This window comes from Panthera leo, chromosome A3 (genome assembly GCF_018350215.1).
Source record: "Panthera leo isolate Ple1 chromosome A3, P.leo_Ple1_pat1.1, whole genome shotgun sequence".
Lineage (NCBI taxonomy): Eukaryota > Metazoa > Chordata > Mammalia > Carnivora > Felidae > Panthera > Panthera leo.
This window is the reverse complement of record NC_056681.1, coordinates 22,406,906-22,421,848: the sequence shown is the minus strand read 5'-3', so window position 1 is coordinate 22,421,848 and position 14,943 is coordinate 22,406,906. Positions and strand designations below refer to the sequence as shown.

General features: G+C 36.8%; 1 protein-coding gene across 6 annotated transcripts in view; it reads right to left on the bottom strand.

Moving 5' to 3' along the window:
- RBL1 (RB transcriptional corepressor like 1) overlaps window positions 1-14,943 on the bottom strand; it is a 64,946-nt gene that overhangs the window by 22,818 nt on the left and 27,185 nt on the right. For 5 of the 6 annotated variants that reach the window (XR_006200463.1, XM_042931024.1, XM_042931023.1 and 2 more), the window contains exons 13-16: window positions 13,535-13,699; window positions 10,582-10,729; window positions 4,197-4,463; window positions 3,192-3,403 (exon numbers count right to left, since the gene is read on the bottom strand). Coding sequence is in view for 5 of the 6 variants with exons in the window: in XM_042931024.1 (XP_042786958.1) it covers window positions 3,192-3,403; window positions 4,197-4,463; window positions 10,582-10,729; window positions 13,535-13,699 (792 nt within the window). In the remaining variant the exon portion in view is untranslated. The remainder of the gene's footprint in view (window positions 1-3,191; window positions 3,404-4,196; window positions 4,464-10,581; window positions 10,730-13,534; window positions 13,700-14,943) is intronic. The other variant, XM_042931025.1, reaches the window with a different exon arrangement.

Below are 14,943 nucleotides of genomic sequence, written 5' to 3'. Positions count from 1 at the left end.
GCACCTGTCCCACAATGAACTCTAATCTACAGCAACCTAACACAATGTAGTTCCACTAAATTTCAGAGGATGGCCAACTGCTCAAAGTGGTATAAGAACATAAGTTGGTAAGATATATAAGCTATATCATGAAATGGAGTCACACCATATAAGCCTGAGTCAAACACAGTTCACCAAAATCATAATGTTTTCTTAAGAGGTCAAATATGTTTCTTTTAAAAGGGTAAACGTATATTACCTGATGTCAAAGCTGACAAAGATACTACAAAAAATATAGACCAATATCTCATGAATATTGATACAAAAACCCTCAACAAAGTACCAGTAAACTGAACACAACAGCATACCCTAAAAGGATTTTACAGTGTGATCAAATTATGATTTATTCTTGGGATGGAAGGATAGTTTAACAGAAAAACCAATTAGAGTAATATACTACATTAACAGAATAAAGGGAAAAATATGATTATCTCAATTGATGCAGAAAAAGCAACTGACAAAATCCAAAATGCTTTTTTCTTTTTAAATTTTATTTTCTAATTTTTAAAAATTTTTATTTTACACAGTGAGAGTGTGAGCTGGGGAGGAGGCAGAGGGAGAGAGAGAGAGAGAAAGAGAGAGAGATAAACTTAATCAGGCTCCATGCTTATGGCAGAGCCTGATGTTGGGCCTCAATCCCGTGACCCTCTGATCATGACCTGAGCCGAAATCAAGTGTCAGATGCTCAATTGACTAAGCCACCCAAAGCCCCCCTTTTTTTCCCCATAAAAACACTCGATGAACTAAGAATAGAATAAAACTACCTCAACATGATAAATGCCATATATGAAAAATCCATAGCTAACATACTCAAAAGTAAAACAAAGAAAAGAAGAAAGCTTTTCCCCTAAGATTAGGAACATGACAAGGATGCCCAATTTCAGCACTTTTCAACATAGTACGAGAAATTCTAGCCAGAGCAATTAGGCAAGAAAAAGAAATATAAGGCATCCAAACTGGCAAAGAAGTAAAATCACCTCTGTGTGTAGTTTACATGTGTAGAATACTGGAAAACTCTAAAAAGTCCTTAAAAAACGTGAGAAATAATAAATGAATTCCACGAAGTTGCAGGATACAAAATCACACAAAAATCTCTTTCATTCTTATACTACCAACAATGAATAATCCAAAAATAAAGAAAATGATTTCATTTACAATAGCCTGAAAAAGAATAAAATACTTAGGTATCAACTTAACCAAGTATATAAAAGTGTATACTGAAAACTGCAAAATACTGCTGAAAGAAATTAAAGAAAGTGCAAATAATAAAACACTGCATGTTAACTAAAAAACAAAAAAGCAAAACAAAAAGCTCAAAACACAAATAAATGGAAAGACACCCCATCTTCATGGACTGGAAGACTTTTTTTTTTTTAAATGTTTACTTAGTTTTGAGAGGTGGGGAGATGAAGGGGGGGGTGGGACAGAGGATCCAAAGTGGACTCCATGCTGATAGCAGTAAGCCTGACACGGTGCTCAAACCCACGAACCACAAGATCATGACCTGAGACAAAGTTGGACACTCAACCAATTGAGCCACCCAGGTACCCCTGGACTGAAAATTTAATAATGTTAAGATGTCAATACCAGTCAAAACAATCTACAGATTCAATGCAATCCTTATCAAAATCCCCATGATGGGGTGCTTGGGTGTCTCAGTTGGTTAAGCATCCAACTCTTGATCTCAGCTCAGGTCTTTATCTCAGGGTCGTGAGTTCAAGCTCTGTGCTGGGCTCCATGATGGGCATAGAACCTACTTTAAAAAAAAAAATCCCCAAGATGTTTTTTGCCGAAATAGAAAAATCCATTCTAAAAAGAAAAAGAAAAATCCATGCTAAAACTCGTATGGAATCTCAAGTGACTCTGAATAGCCAAAATAATCTTGAAAAAGAAGAAAAAGTTGGAGGTTTCACATTTCCTAATTTCAAAACTTACTACAGGAGTACCTGGATGGTTTAGTCAGTTAAGTGTTTGACTTTTGACTTTGGCTCAGTCATGATTTTATGGTTCATGAGTTCAAGCCCTGCGTCAGGCTCTGTGCTGACAGCATGGAGCTTGCCTGCTTGGGATTCTCTCCCTCAAAATAAATAAACTTAAAAAAATTTTTAAAAAGGAAGGAAATTCTGAATGATGCTACAACATGGATAATCTTGAAGACTTACGCTAAGTGAAATAAACCTGTCACAAAAGGACAAATATTGTATGATTCCACTTATATAAGGTACCTTGAATAGTCAAATTCATAGTAGGATGGTGGTTACTAGGAGCCAGTGGTGGGGAGAGAAATGGTGAATTATTGTAATTGTTTGGGACAGAGTTTCAGTTTAGGAAGATGAAAAAGTTCTGGAGATGGATAGTGGTGAAAGCTCCTCGACAATATGAATGTACTCAATGACAATTTTGTACTTAATGACATTTTTGTACTTTTAATTTTTTTAAATGCTTATTTAATATTTTTGAGAGACAAAGAGACAAAGCGTGAGCAGGGGAGGGGCACAGAGAGAGGGAGACACAGAATCTGAAGCAGACTCCAGGTTCTGAGCTGTCAGCACAGAGCCCGATGCAGGGCTCAAACGCACGAACCGTGAGATCATGACCTGAGTCGAAGTCGAACGCTTAACTGAGTGAGCCACCCAGGCCCCCCGACACTTTTGTACTTAATATACACTTAAAGATGGTTAAGATGGTAAATTTTATGTCCATTTTACCACACACCCAAAAAAGAAGGCTAAAATTGCTGTTAATCTTTCTTGCGTTGATTGAATGACATTTTATTTTCATTTTTTAATTTTTAAAAATATTTATTTTTCAAGTTTATTTATTTATTTTGAGAGAGAGAGAGAGAGAGAGAGAGAGGCAGGCAGAGAGAGAGGAAAGGAGAGAACCCCGAGATGGCTGCATGCTGCCAGTGCAGAGCCTGACGGGACACCGAATCTCACCAAGTGTGAGATCTTGACCTGAGGTGAAATCAAGAATTGGACGCCACAACTAAGCCACCCAGGTGCTCCTTAAATATTTTAACTAATCTCTACACCCAATACCCAATGTGGGGCTCAAACTTACAACCCTGAGATCAAGAGTTGCATGCTCTACCAACTGAGCCAGGTGGGTGCGTCAAATGAGATCTTTTTAGATGTCATAAAATCACATACCTTTCTATAAAACAGTGCTAAAGACCCAGTTCTCTTTGGTTTGCTTATTCCAGTTGTATGTGCCTCTTGTCCTTTAGTCAGATGGTTCTGTTTTGGAGAAGCACCAATTAATGACTGAGCAGTAAGTGACACAGGACTCTCGACTTTGGACTCCTGAGTTGTGTTCATGGAAATTGGTATCAGTGTGATCTCTCCAGCATCATTTGCAATACCTAAATGTATAAGCAAGAATTCTATTTTAGAAATAAGTTGCATGTGGTCCAGAAAAACTGTCAATTATCTACCTACCTACCTACCTACCTAGCTATCCAAACATAGGAATAGGTTAGAAAAGAGGAAAGCTACAAAAATTGTAATTCTAGGTTATAACACTCTTGTTTTCTATTTCTGCTCTGAGACAATGTTTTCTTTTGAACTCTTAAGGAGATGTTTGTAATTAAGAAAAAAGATTTTTGCTTAACACGCTCATTTGTAAAGCTCAGATAAGAAAATAAGTCCAATAAAAAGGGTGGTAAATTCATGAAAGTATGAAAATTCAAAAACCAGTATAAGTTCAAAACAAAAAAAAAGGTGGAATACATAAGATTTTTAAGGCAGTAAAACTATTCTGTATAATACTATAATGGTAGATATATGTTATCAGACTTTCATCAAAATCTATAGAAGTGTACATCAACAGTGTACTTTTATGTAAATTATGGACTTGGGTCATAATGATGTGTCAATGTAGGTTCATCAGTTGTAAGAAATACACCATTCTTTGGTATATTGATGGTGATGAGGTCTGTGTGTGTGTGGGCAGTGGGTATATGGGAAATCTCTATACCTTTTACTCAATTTTGCTGTGAACCCAAAACTGCTCTAAAATAATAAATTAAAAAAATGGTATAGGTTAAAAAAAAAAAAAACTGGATCAAAAAGGCCATGTGATTCAACCCAGCAAGACATTTCTTAAATTACTAACCAACTCAGAAAAAAAATAAAATAAATACATTAAAATGTTACCGTGCAATGGGATTGTAACTTTATGTCCCGTTGTCCCTGTGACTATGGCTGTGGCCATAGTTAGAAGACTTTGCCCAGGTGGAATTGATAGATTTTCAGCAGTAATGCTTGAAGAAGGAGCAATTTTCAATTTTGTTCCTTCTGTTATGATCCTGTCCATAAGTATTTCTTTTGGGGGATCTTCCCCAAAAAGTCTTCTCTTAGCACTCCCTGCAGTAGGAGAACTGTAGCGTTCATGGACAGAAATTGGAGACAACGGTTGCATATCTAATAGAGAGAAAAATAAATTTAAAATAGTTTGATATGTATTCTAAACTAATAAATCAGGTTCACTCATTCACTCAAAAAATAGATACTGAGTTACTATATGCTAAGCAATAGGTATTCAGCAGTAAATAACACGGCTGCTATCTTCACAGAATATAGAGTATAGCAAAAGAGGTATGAAAAAGTTACTACATGTGAAAATTATGATAGCTCATCTTCCTGGTTTCTTGAACCTCTGCCTACTATTAAAGGAGCAAAATATTAAGGGTAAAATAGAAGCTGAGAGGTAGAATGAGGTGACCACTAAATTTGAGCAGTCTAATTAGCTTCTGTCTCCCAATCTTATCTAGTAAATAACATCTGAGAAGGAAAAATCAGTGATTTGGTTCACAGTTTTGCCCCCTCCTACACACCCATACTTCAAGCAGCTTAAGGCAGTAGCTTCGGCTTTTTCTTTTGTTTAAGTAGGCTCCACGCCCAACATGGAGCCCAACATGGGGCTTGAACTCACAACGCTGTGGTCAAGACCTGGGCTGAGATCAAGAGTTGGACGCTTGACCTACTGAGCCACCCGGGTGCCCCTATGGCTTTCTGATTTAGTAGGTACAGAATCATCTTTTATAAGCTCACGAGAAGATAAAGATGAGCAAAGGTGATAAGACTCTATTTAACTTGCCTTAATCTGAGGGTTGGCAGTAGTGTGTTGATTAAAAGATTATAGATTATATTTAGTTTTCAACGCTATCCTTCCATAGGAGTGGCTTTCCCTATATACCAAGTGTGTAAAGGTTCTCCTAACCCCTAAAAACCCTACATCTTTTTCCACAATCCTTCCCCACTTTCCCTGACCCACTGATTCTTTACAGGTATATAATATACTTTTTATTTTTATCTATTTATTTTTTAATGTTTATTTTTGAGAGAGGGACACAGCATTACTGGAGGAGAGGCAGAGAGAGAGGGAGACACAGATGCAAAGCAGACTCTAGGCTCTGAGCTGTCAGCACAGAGCCCGACATGGGGCTCGAACTCACAAACTGTGAGATCATGACCTGAGCCAAAGTCAGACGCTTAACTGAACCACCCAGGCGCTTGTATTTTTTATTTTAAAAGTTTTTTTTTTTTAAGTAATCTCTATACCCATTGTGGGGCTCAAACTCACAACCCAAGATCAAGAGCTGCACACGCCACTGACTGAGCCAGACACTCCTATGGTATGCTTTTTTTTTTTTTTTAAGTGTATTTATTTATTTTGAGAGAGAGAAAGCGGGAGTCGGGGAAGGGCAGACAGAATCACAAGCACTGACAGTGCAGAGCCCAATGTGGGCTTCAACCCCACAAACTGAGATCATGAATGACCTGAGCTGAAGCTGGACGCTTAACCAACGGAGCCACTCAGATGTCCTACCTATAATGTGCTGTTTAAAGTGAAAGCATTTCAGGGCACTTGGCTGGCTCATCAGTGGCACATGTGGCTCTTGATCTCAGGCTCGTGAGTTCGAGCCCCATGTTGGGTGTAGAGATGACTTATTAAACATGTTTACAAGGTATAAAAATAACTTCTGGAAATGATTTGACAGCTCTCTGTATTAATAAGGTGAGAGGAGAAACAGTTATGTCTTAATAAAAATCTCTGCATTTCTGGGGCTTATGAAAACAGCTCTGATTTCCCAACCTCAGTGGCAGATAGAAAGTTCTGTGGTAACTCCCATGATCACTTAATAGGAGTGTACCTGGATCCTTTATACATAAGAAATCCAACACAGCCCTTGAATCTGACTAGGAATGTTTAAGCCGACATTTCAAACAATTTTTTTTTGAAGTTTATTTTTGAGAGAGAGAGAGACAGAGTGTGAGTGGGGAGGAGCAGAGAGGATGAGAGACACAGAATCCGAAAAAGGCTCCAGGCTCCAAGCTGTCAGCACAGAGCCTGACACAGGGCTCAAACTCACAAACCGCAAAATCATGACTTGAGCTGAAGTCGGACGCTGAACCAACTGAGCAACCCAGGTGCACCTAAAGCTGACATTTCAAGAGAGGATTCATATTATAGCCATGAGGTTAGCTGCAAACCCCTTCAAATTATCTTTTCTTGGCACAGAAGTGGAAAAGATACAGTGAACAACTCTTTACATTTAATAAATACAGAAATTAATATTATGTCTTTTTCTTCCTAGAGTCAAGGCTCAATATTGTTTTCTAAGGTTTTTCCATTATTTGATTCTCTTGCCTGAACCCCTATGAGAAAATACTTTTTTCTTCTACTTATAAAAATAATATATGCCCTATATGTTCACAGCAGCATTATTCATAATGGCCAACAAGTGGAAATAATCCAAATGTCCATCAACTAACGAATGAACAAACAATATATAGCATATCCACACAATGAAATATTATTCAGTCATAAAGATGAAGAGCTGATATATGCTGCAATATAAATAGATCTTGAAAACATGCTACATGAAAGAAGCCAAGCACAAAGGTCACATATTATATGATTCTATTTATATAAAATTCTAGAACAGGCAAATCTATAGAGACAAAAAGCAGATTGTAGTTCCAGGGGATTGGGTGGGGGAACTGGACAGTGACTGCTATTGAATATGGGGTCTCTTTTCTGGGCTGATGAAACTGTTCTGGAATTAGATAATGGTGAGAATTGTAGAGTCTTATGAATATACTAAAAACTACTTAACTGTACATGTTAAAAGGGTGAATTTTATGGTATGTGAATTATAACCCAATGAACAAAAGAGCTCACCAAAAGAAAATTCTTAGAATACCAAAAAACTGTAATATAGAAAGTAACATCCACTCAAAACACCACCATCTGGAGAGAATCATATTTGGGTGACCATTATTCATGATCTTAGTTCTGAGATGTCTAGCTAGGCTGTAAACACACACACACATATAAAATATAAATATGTATGCATACATATACATATATATATTACAGTCAAGGATACATACACATATGCACACATTCTCACACAGACTGTTCATACTTTGTTCAGTTCCAATATGCAAGAATTTAAGTTACCATAGTTTAGTTAAAATAACAGCCTAACAAAATGGTTCAAATTTCAGTTTCCATGATGTACTAACTATAACTGCATAAACAAACTTTAGTTTACAAATCATTATATAACTAATAGATGTGAATCATGATCAGTAACTAATCATGTTAATTCTTTCAAAGTCTGTCACTGATTGGTCAGGGCACGTCTGCTATTCAATTCATGAGCACAGGAAAGCATACAGTTATGTTGTCTCTTTGTCTCCAGTGAAAAACCCTATGTGACATTTTATAAAAACAGACACATGAGGGGAATCATCAAAAAAAAAAAAAAGTACGGGGGTGTTGGGGTGGCTCAGTCGGTTAAATGTCTGACTCTGATTTCAGCTCAGGTCATGATCTCACGTTCGTGGCATCAAGCTCCACATCAGGCTCTGTGCTGAGCATGAAGCCTGCTTGAGATTCTCATTCTCTCTCTCTCTGCCCCTCTCCCCAGCTTGTGCTCTCTCTCTCTCTCAAAATAAATAAACATCAAAGAAAAAAAAAAAGAAACCTTAAAAAAAAATTGCAACAAAGAAATGAAAGTGATAATGCTGAAACTGAAATTAATTTAGAACGTCAGTAAAGTTACAGAAGGAACAACTGACTCTGGGAATACTGACACTGACACTGTTCAAGAGATTAGATACACAGCCTGAAGAACTTCCTGAAAGTGAAATTCGTTGACATAATTGAAGAAAGTTGTTGAGATTAAAAGGATGAAGATATCCAACAGAAAGTGATGATGGCAAAAACTTCACATTTGAGGAACTCTCAGAGATATTTCAAAGAATTAAACATACAAAGTATAAAATGTTGAAAGCTGATCCAAATTTAGAAAGGAACAGGACAGTTCACCAAGGCACAGAAAAGATGCTCATTCACCAGCATAAATTACAGGAGAAGGAGGTGGCAAGCACTGTTTAAACTATTCTTTGTAAGTTTGAAAAAAAAAAAAAAACCACCAACAAGAAAACCAAACCACTTTCAGGGCACCTGGCTGGCTCAGTCAGTGGAGTGTGTGACTCTTGATCATGGGGTTGTGGGTTTGAGTTCCGTGTTGGGTATAGAGATTACTTAAAAATAAAATCTTGAAAAAACAAAAACCAAAAAGATGAAAAACAAACCACTTCCATTCTCAATGTTTCCAGTGCTTTATACTGTATTATGTAAATACTTTTATTATCTTCCATTTTGCTAAACATTAAGGACTCATAGCTTTTTTTTAAATTATCACTTTTTTAAAGTAATCTCTACACCCAATGTGGTGCTCAAACTTATGCCCCTGAGATCAAGAGTCACATGCTCTACTGAGAGCCAGCCAGGTGCCCCTAATGACTGATCATTTTTAAAAGTTTTGATGAAACAAATAGATAAATACAAGTTTTGACAAGATTTTTTTCCTTTTTAAAGGCTTTTATTTATATATTTTTAAAAAGCTTATTTATTTTGAGAGAGAGAGAGCATGAGCAAGCAGGGGAAGGGCAGAGAAAGAGAGAGAATCCCAAGCAGGCTCCATGCTGCCAGTGTGGAGCTGGACACAGCGCTCAAACCATGAGATCATGACCTGAGCCTAAATTAAGAGTTGGCTGCTTAATGGACTGAGCCACCTAGGTGCCTCTGGACAAGATTTAAAAAAAAAAAAAAATTTTTTTAATGTTTATTTATTTTTGACAGAGAGAGAGAGAGAGAGAGAGAGAGAGAGACAGAGCATGAGCGGGGAAGGGGCAGAGCGAGAGGGAGACACAGAATCCGAAGCAGGCTCCAGGCTCTGAGCTGTCAGCACAGGGCTCGATGCTGGGCTCGGTCACAGACCGAGAGATCATGACCTGAGCCGAAGTAAGACGCTCAACCGACTGAGCCACCCAGGTGCCCCTGTCTCCTGACAAGATTTTTAAAGGTCATAAAACAATCCTAATCATTCTCACTGCTTATGAAGACTGTTTTGCATGCACATTTTTATCATCTTGGACTACATGTAAAGCAAAGACTATATGTGTGCCTGCACACACATACACAAAATTATAGTTCAAGTTGGATCAAGAGCCATGTGAAGCCCGAGTACTTGTTCATCTGAAGTTTGTTCAGGGATATGTGATCAAAAGATTTTAACTGATTAAAAAATTCAAGAAAAAATTCATATAATCCAGAGGATGCACACATCAGATGCACACATCATAAGAGAAAATAAGGACGAATGAACTAAAATCTTCCCATAAGGTTCATATGAACTATTTTAAGAGAGTATGGATAAGTTATTTCTTAGATGAACTTAAGCATCCCAAAGAGTTTTTTGCTCTGCTTCAAATACTTTTCTTTCTATAAAGACATACATAGAGAAAGAATATAACTTGAGTCACATTTGAAAAGTAGGTATTTTGCTTATTTACAGTTTTCTGTTAGCATTAGGAAAAGTGTGTTTATTAAAAGGCTAAAATACTATTTCCACAACAACTGACATTGAAGTAAAAAAATATTAAAAAACAGAGTGAAAATCTTATTACTTTGATATGAAAAACTATACAACAAGCCACAAAACGGTGTTAGCATAAGCCTCCTTTTACATTTTGTTTTATTTTTACTTTTAAGTAGGCTTCACACCCAATGTGGGTATAAGTTTAAACCCATGACCCAAGTTTAAGAGTCCCATGTTCTACTGACTGAGCCAGCCAGGTGTCCTAGCCCCTGTTTATCTTTTAAATTTAAAAATTCTTTTTCATAAGCCCCTTTTCTTTTTTTTTTTAATTTTTTTTAACGTTTATTTATTTTTGAGACAGAGACAGAGCATGAACAGGGGAGGAGCAGAGAGAGAGGGAGACACAGAATCTGAAACAGGCTCCAGGCTCTGAGCTGTCAGCACAGAGCCCGACGCGGGGCTCGAACTCATGGACCGTGAGATCATGACCTGAGCCGAAGTCGGACGCTTAACCGACCAAGCCACCCAGGCGCCCCCATAAGCCCCTTTTTCAATCTTGATAAAGAAATTAGATTTCATAATAATATATTAGCAAGACTTGAAATTTTGAGAAAATTATCTTTGTTATTTTTTTGTTTTACCTGTGTTGAACCTACCCCTTCGAAGACTCCCACTGTCAGTCCGAACTTCTTTGACCCTTGGATGCATTAGAGGAGACATCGGCATCATAGGAAGGTGTCCCTGTACATTTCCCCCATTTCCTGTTTCAAAGTTATTTGGGAATATAACCTGTAAAAAATAAAAACCTCTTGCTTTACATATAGATAAACCTACTGATGAAAACTTATAACAGAAAAATGAGAAAAAAGTCTTCTTCAACTGTTTTATTTCCCTTCTTTCTTCTTCACAAAATAGAACTTGCATAAAGTGCTCAATAGTTTGTGTTGTTACACATATCTCACTTAATTTTATAATTTATCTCAAGTTTATTGACCACTTCTAGAAGTAAACTGATGAGGTAGGCACCATCTATTTCCACTTAAGGATGACAAAATACAGGCTTAAAATATGAAATTTGCCTGAGGACAATTACTATTTTTTAAGTTTATATTTTTTTAAATGTTTGTTTATTTATTTTGGTAGGGGGCAGAGAGAGGGAGAGAGAAAGAGAGAATCTCAAACAAGCTCCACGCTGTCAGCACAGAGCCCAGTGCTGGGCTTGAACTCATGAACCGTGAGATCATGACCTGAGCTGAAATCAAGAGTTTGATGCTTAACCAACTGGGCCACCACAGGCACCACTAAAGTTTATTTTTTATTTATTTTGAGGGAGAGAGAGAGAGAGAGAAAACAGGAGTGGAGGAGGGACAGAGAGAGAGGGAAAGAGAGAATCTCAAGCAGACACCGTGCTTTCAGTGCAGAGCCTGACGTGGGGCTCAATCTCATGAACCATGAGATCATGACCTGAGCTGAAACTACGAGTCAGGCACTTAACCAACTAAGCCACCCAGGTGCCCCAAGGACAACTACTATTAAGTAACAGAGCAAGGGCTTCAACCCAAATCCTCTTTCTTCAAGTTCATTGCCTTTTTTCACTTTCCCAAGAGATTCTACAATGGAAGTATTGATGAATACTAAAGATTACACAGTTAATCACAGTTTGTTGCAAAAAACCAAAGATACATGGAAGAGAGATTTCAAGAAATCATTTTCTTTTCAGTTCTTCCTGGTCTTGGATAGTCCTTCCAGTAGTGTGGAATTAGGGAAAAATTCACCAGGTTTCATGAAGTATAAGACACAGAAAAGCAAAGAAAGATGAAAAGACAAGAGTTACGAAAGAGCAACACAGAGGTAAAGGAGAAAAAACTCAGTTTCTCACATGATACTAAACTGTGAAATGTGTGGCTTGTGTGTATTAGGCACAAATTTCTGATTTTTTAAATTCTAAATACTACTAATGAAAACCATTTAATTTTTTACATAGACATTTGAAAAATTAAATATGATAAAATTAGTGGTTTCTTAGATATGACTTCCAAAAGCACAAGAAACGAAAAAAATAAACAGGACATTATCAAAATTAAAAACTTTGGGGGCGCCTGGGTGGCTCAGTCGGTTGAGTGGCCGACTTCGGCTCAGGTCATGATCTCGCGGTCCATGAGTTCGAGCCCCGCGTCGGGCACTGTGCTGACAGCTCAGAGCCTGGAGCCTGTTTCAGATTCTGTGTCTCCCTCTCTCTGACCCTCCCCCGTTCATGCTCTGTCTCTCTCTGTCTCAAAAATAAATAAACGTTAAAAAAAAATTAAAAAAAAAAATTCCATCTTTAAAAAAAAAAAAAAAAAAAAAAATTAAAAACTTTGTGTTCTAAAAGACTTGATCAAGAAATTAAAAGGCAACCCATGAAATGAAAGGCAAAATTTAAAAATCCTATTAACAGATAAGGGAGTCATATTTACAATATATAAAGGATTCCTATAATTCAATAATAAAAAGACAAATAACCCAATTAAAAAACGGCAAAGGATTTGAATAGATATTTCTCCAAAGGAGATACACAAATGGCCAATAAGCACATGAAAAGATGCTGCACATCATTAGCCAACAGGGAAATGTAAATAAAAACCGTAACGAAATATCACTTTATGTCTACTAATGGCTCGAATAAAAAAGATAAGTGTCAGGGAAGAAAAAACAAAGGTAAGTTTTACAGAAGATGTGAAGAAACTGGAATGTTCATACACTGATGGTAGGAATGTTAAATGGTGCAGCCACTTTCAAGAGTGTGATGGTTTCCCCAAACTGGAGGTACACAGCTGGAGGTACACGTGACCCAGCAATTCTATTCCTAGAAATGTACCTAAGAAAAATAAAAACATGTCCATACAAAACTTGTGTGTGAACGGTGATAGCAGCATTATTCATAAAAGCCAAAAGGCAGAAACAACCCAAATGTCTATCAATTGATAAATGGATGAACAAAATGATATATTCAAATGACAGAGTATCATTAAGCCATAAAAAGCAATGAAGTGCTAATATATCCTGTAACGTGGACGAACCTTGAAAACATAATGCTAAGTGAAAGAAGCCAGACACAAAGGACCACATATCATATGCTTCCACATATTTGAAATGTCCAGAATACACAAATTAATAAAGACAGAAGTGGATTAAGGTGGCTTAGGGCTAAGGAGAAGAAGGTGGGTGAGGAAAGTGACAGCTAAATGATACAGTTTCTTGTTGAGGTGATGGATACGTTCCAAAATTGACTGAGGTGATGGGTGCACCTATCCTTGAACATACTAAACACTAAATTATATGTTTAAAAACAATTTTTTTTAATGTTTATTCATTTCCTGAGAGAGGGAGACAGAGTGTGAGCAGGGGAGGAGCAGAGAGGAGGGAGACAAAGAATCCGAAGCAGGCTCCAGGCTCTGAGCTGTCAGCCTAGAGTCCAATGTGGGGCTCGAACCCATGGACCGCGAGATCATGACCTGAGTTGAAGTTGGATACTTAACTGAGTGAGCCACCCAGGCACCCCATAAAGCTATTATTTTTTAAAATGACAGGATCATCAGCCTTGCCCTGACTCACCTCTTCACAGGTAGGAACTTTGTTTCCTGAAGCCTGGAGAGCCTCCCACAGTGCAGAATCGTGACTCCACGCTAAACTCTCTAAAATCTGTTCTTCGATGCTGTTCAGGTGTTTCACCATGTCCCTGGAAAGTCCCTCCTCTGAGCGGATAACCACCTCAATAACCTGGTAAAGAGAAAATTGAAAAGGTAATATAGGTAGTCTTAGTCATTTCTAGGCTTTCATGTATGACTAGCTTTGGTCTTATAAGGACACAGAACTAATGATATTGTTGAACTATGATTCAATGGCTGATCGATATATTTTAATTTAAAAGGACTTCTTAAGATGTCCAAAATACTTTCACATACATTTCTATTTTTCATGTTTTCTTTTACACATGGAGAAATGAGGCAATGATAGGTAGAAACTGGTCAACCAAGGCCAATAGTGGAAGTCGGGTCTTGGGTTCTGAGTCCAGTGCTATTTTGAATTTACTCTCTTCTCAGACAATTCTTACCAATAGATCAAGAGAATAGATGAATAATATATTTAAAAGGAATTCTGCTTATATCATATAATTCTATTTTAATAAGGGTAAATTCTAGAACAAAGTCTGTAGGTATATACACAAAAATATTAAGTGATTATTATTTATAATTAGGATTATATTGTATGGTTTTAATATTCACATTTATATGTACTTTCCTGTTTTTCTTCAAGGAGGCTATATTATTTATGTGGTTAAAGAACAAAGGCATTTAACTTCTTGAATGAAAAAAGGATGCTACAAATAAAAATGAATTGCTATCAGATAAGGTCAAAACCAACATTGTCCTTGAATAAAATTACTTATATTTCCTAACAGAAAATCTGAAAACACATATCAACAAGTATCAGAAGCAATTTTCCCTAAGACACTAAAAAAATATTTAAATCCCACTCAGCAATTCAAATGGATAAGCTTTTAATGATCTTCCATTACTTGAGACATATTTTAGGTATAAAAATTGAACTCTTCAAACTAACTTTTCTATAAATACTTTGAAAATAGCACATACAGCAAAAATATTAACTAAATCATACCAATAAGGGTAATGTAGTAGCATCAGTCTTAAATTCGGATACTAGGTAACATTAAATGTTACTGTAGTTGTGACCCTTATGTTGTGTAAGAAAAAGATTAATAAAATAGTTCTAGCAGGGAAAAAAAAAAAAAAAAAAAGCTAAGTAAGACTGATCCACACTGAATTAGTTCAAATTTAAGGAAGGAGCACAATCTTTTATTTCAGCTTCATTAGCTAAACCATAACCACAAACCATTTTATACCTTTTCTTTCTCCTGGGGAAAAGAGCTTTTCTTCTTCATTATGCATCTGTTTAATAGGATTATGATTTCCATTTATAAATATGGAAAATTCAAAGCTAAC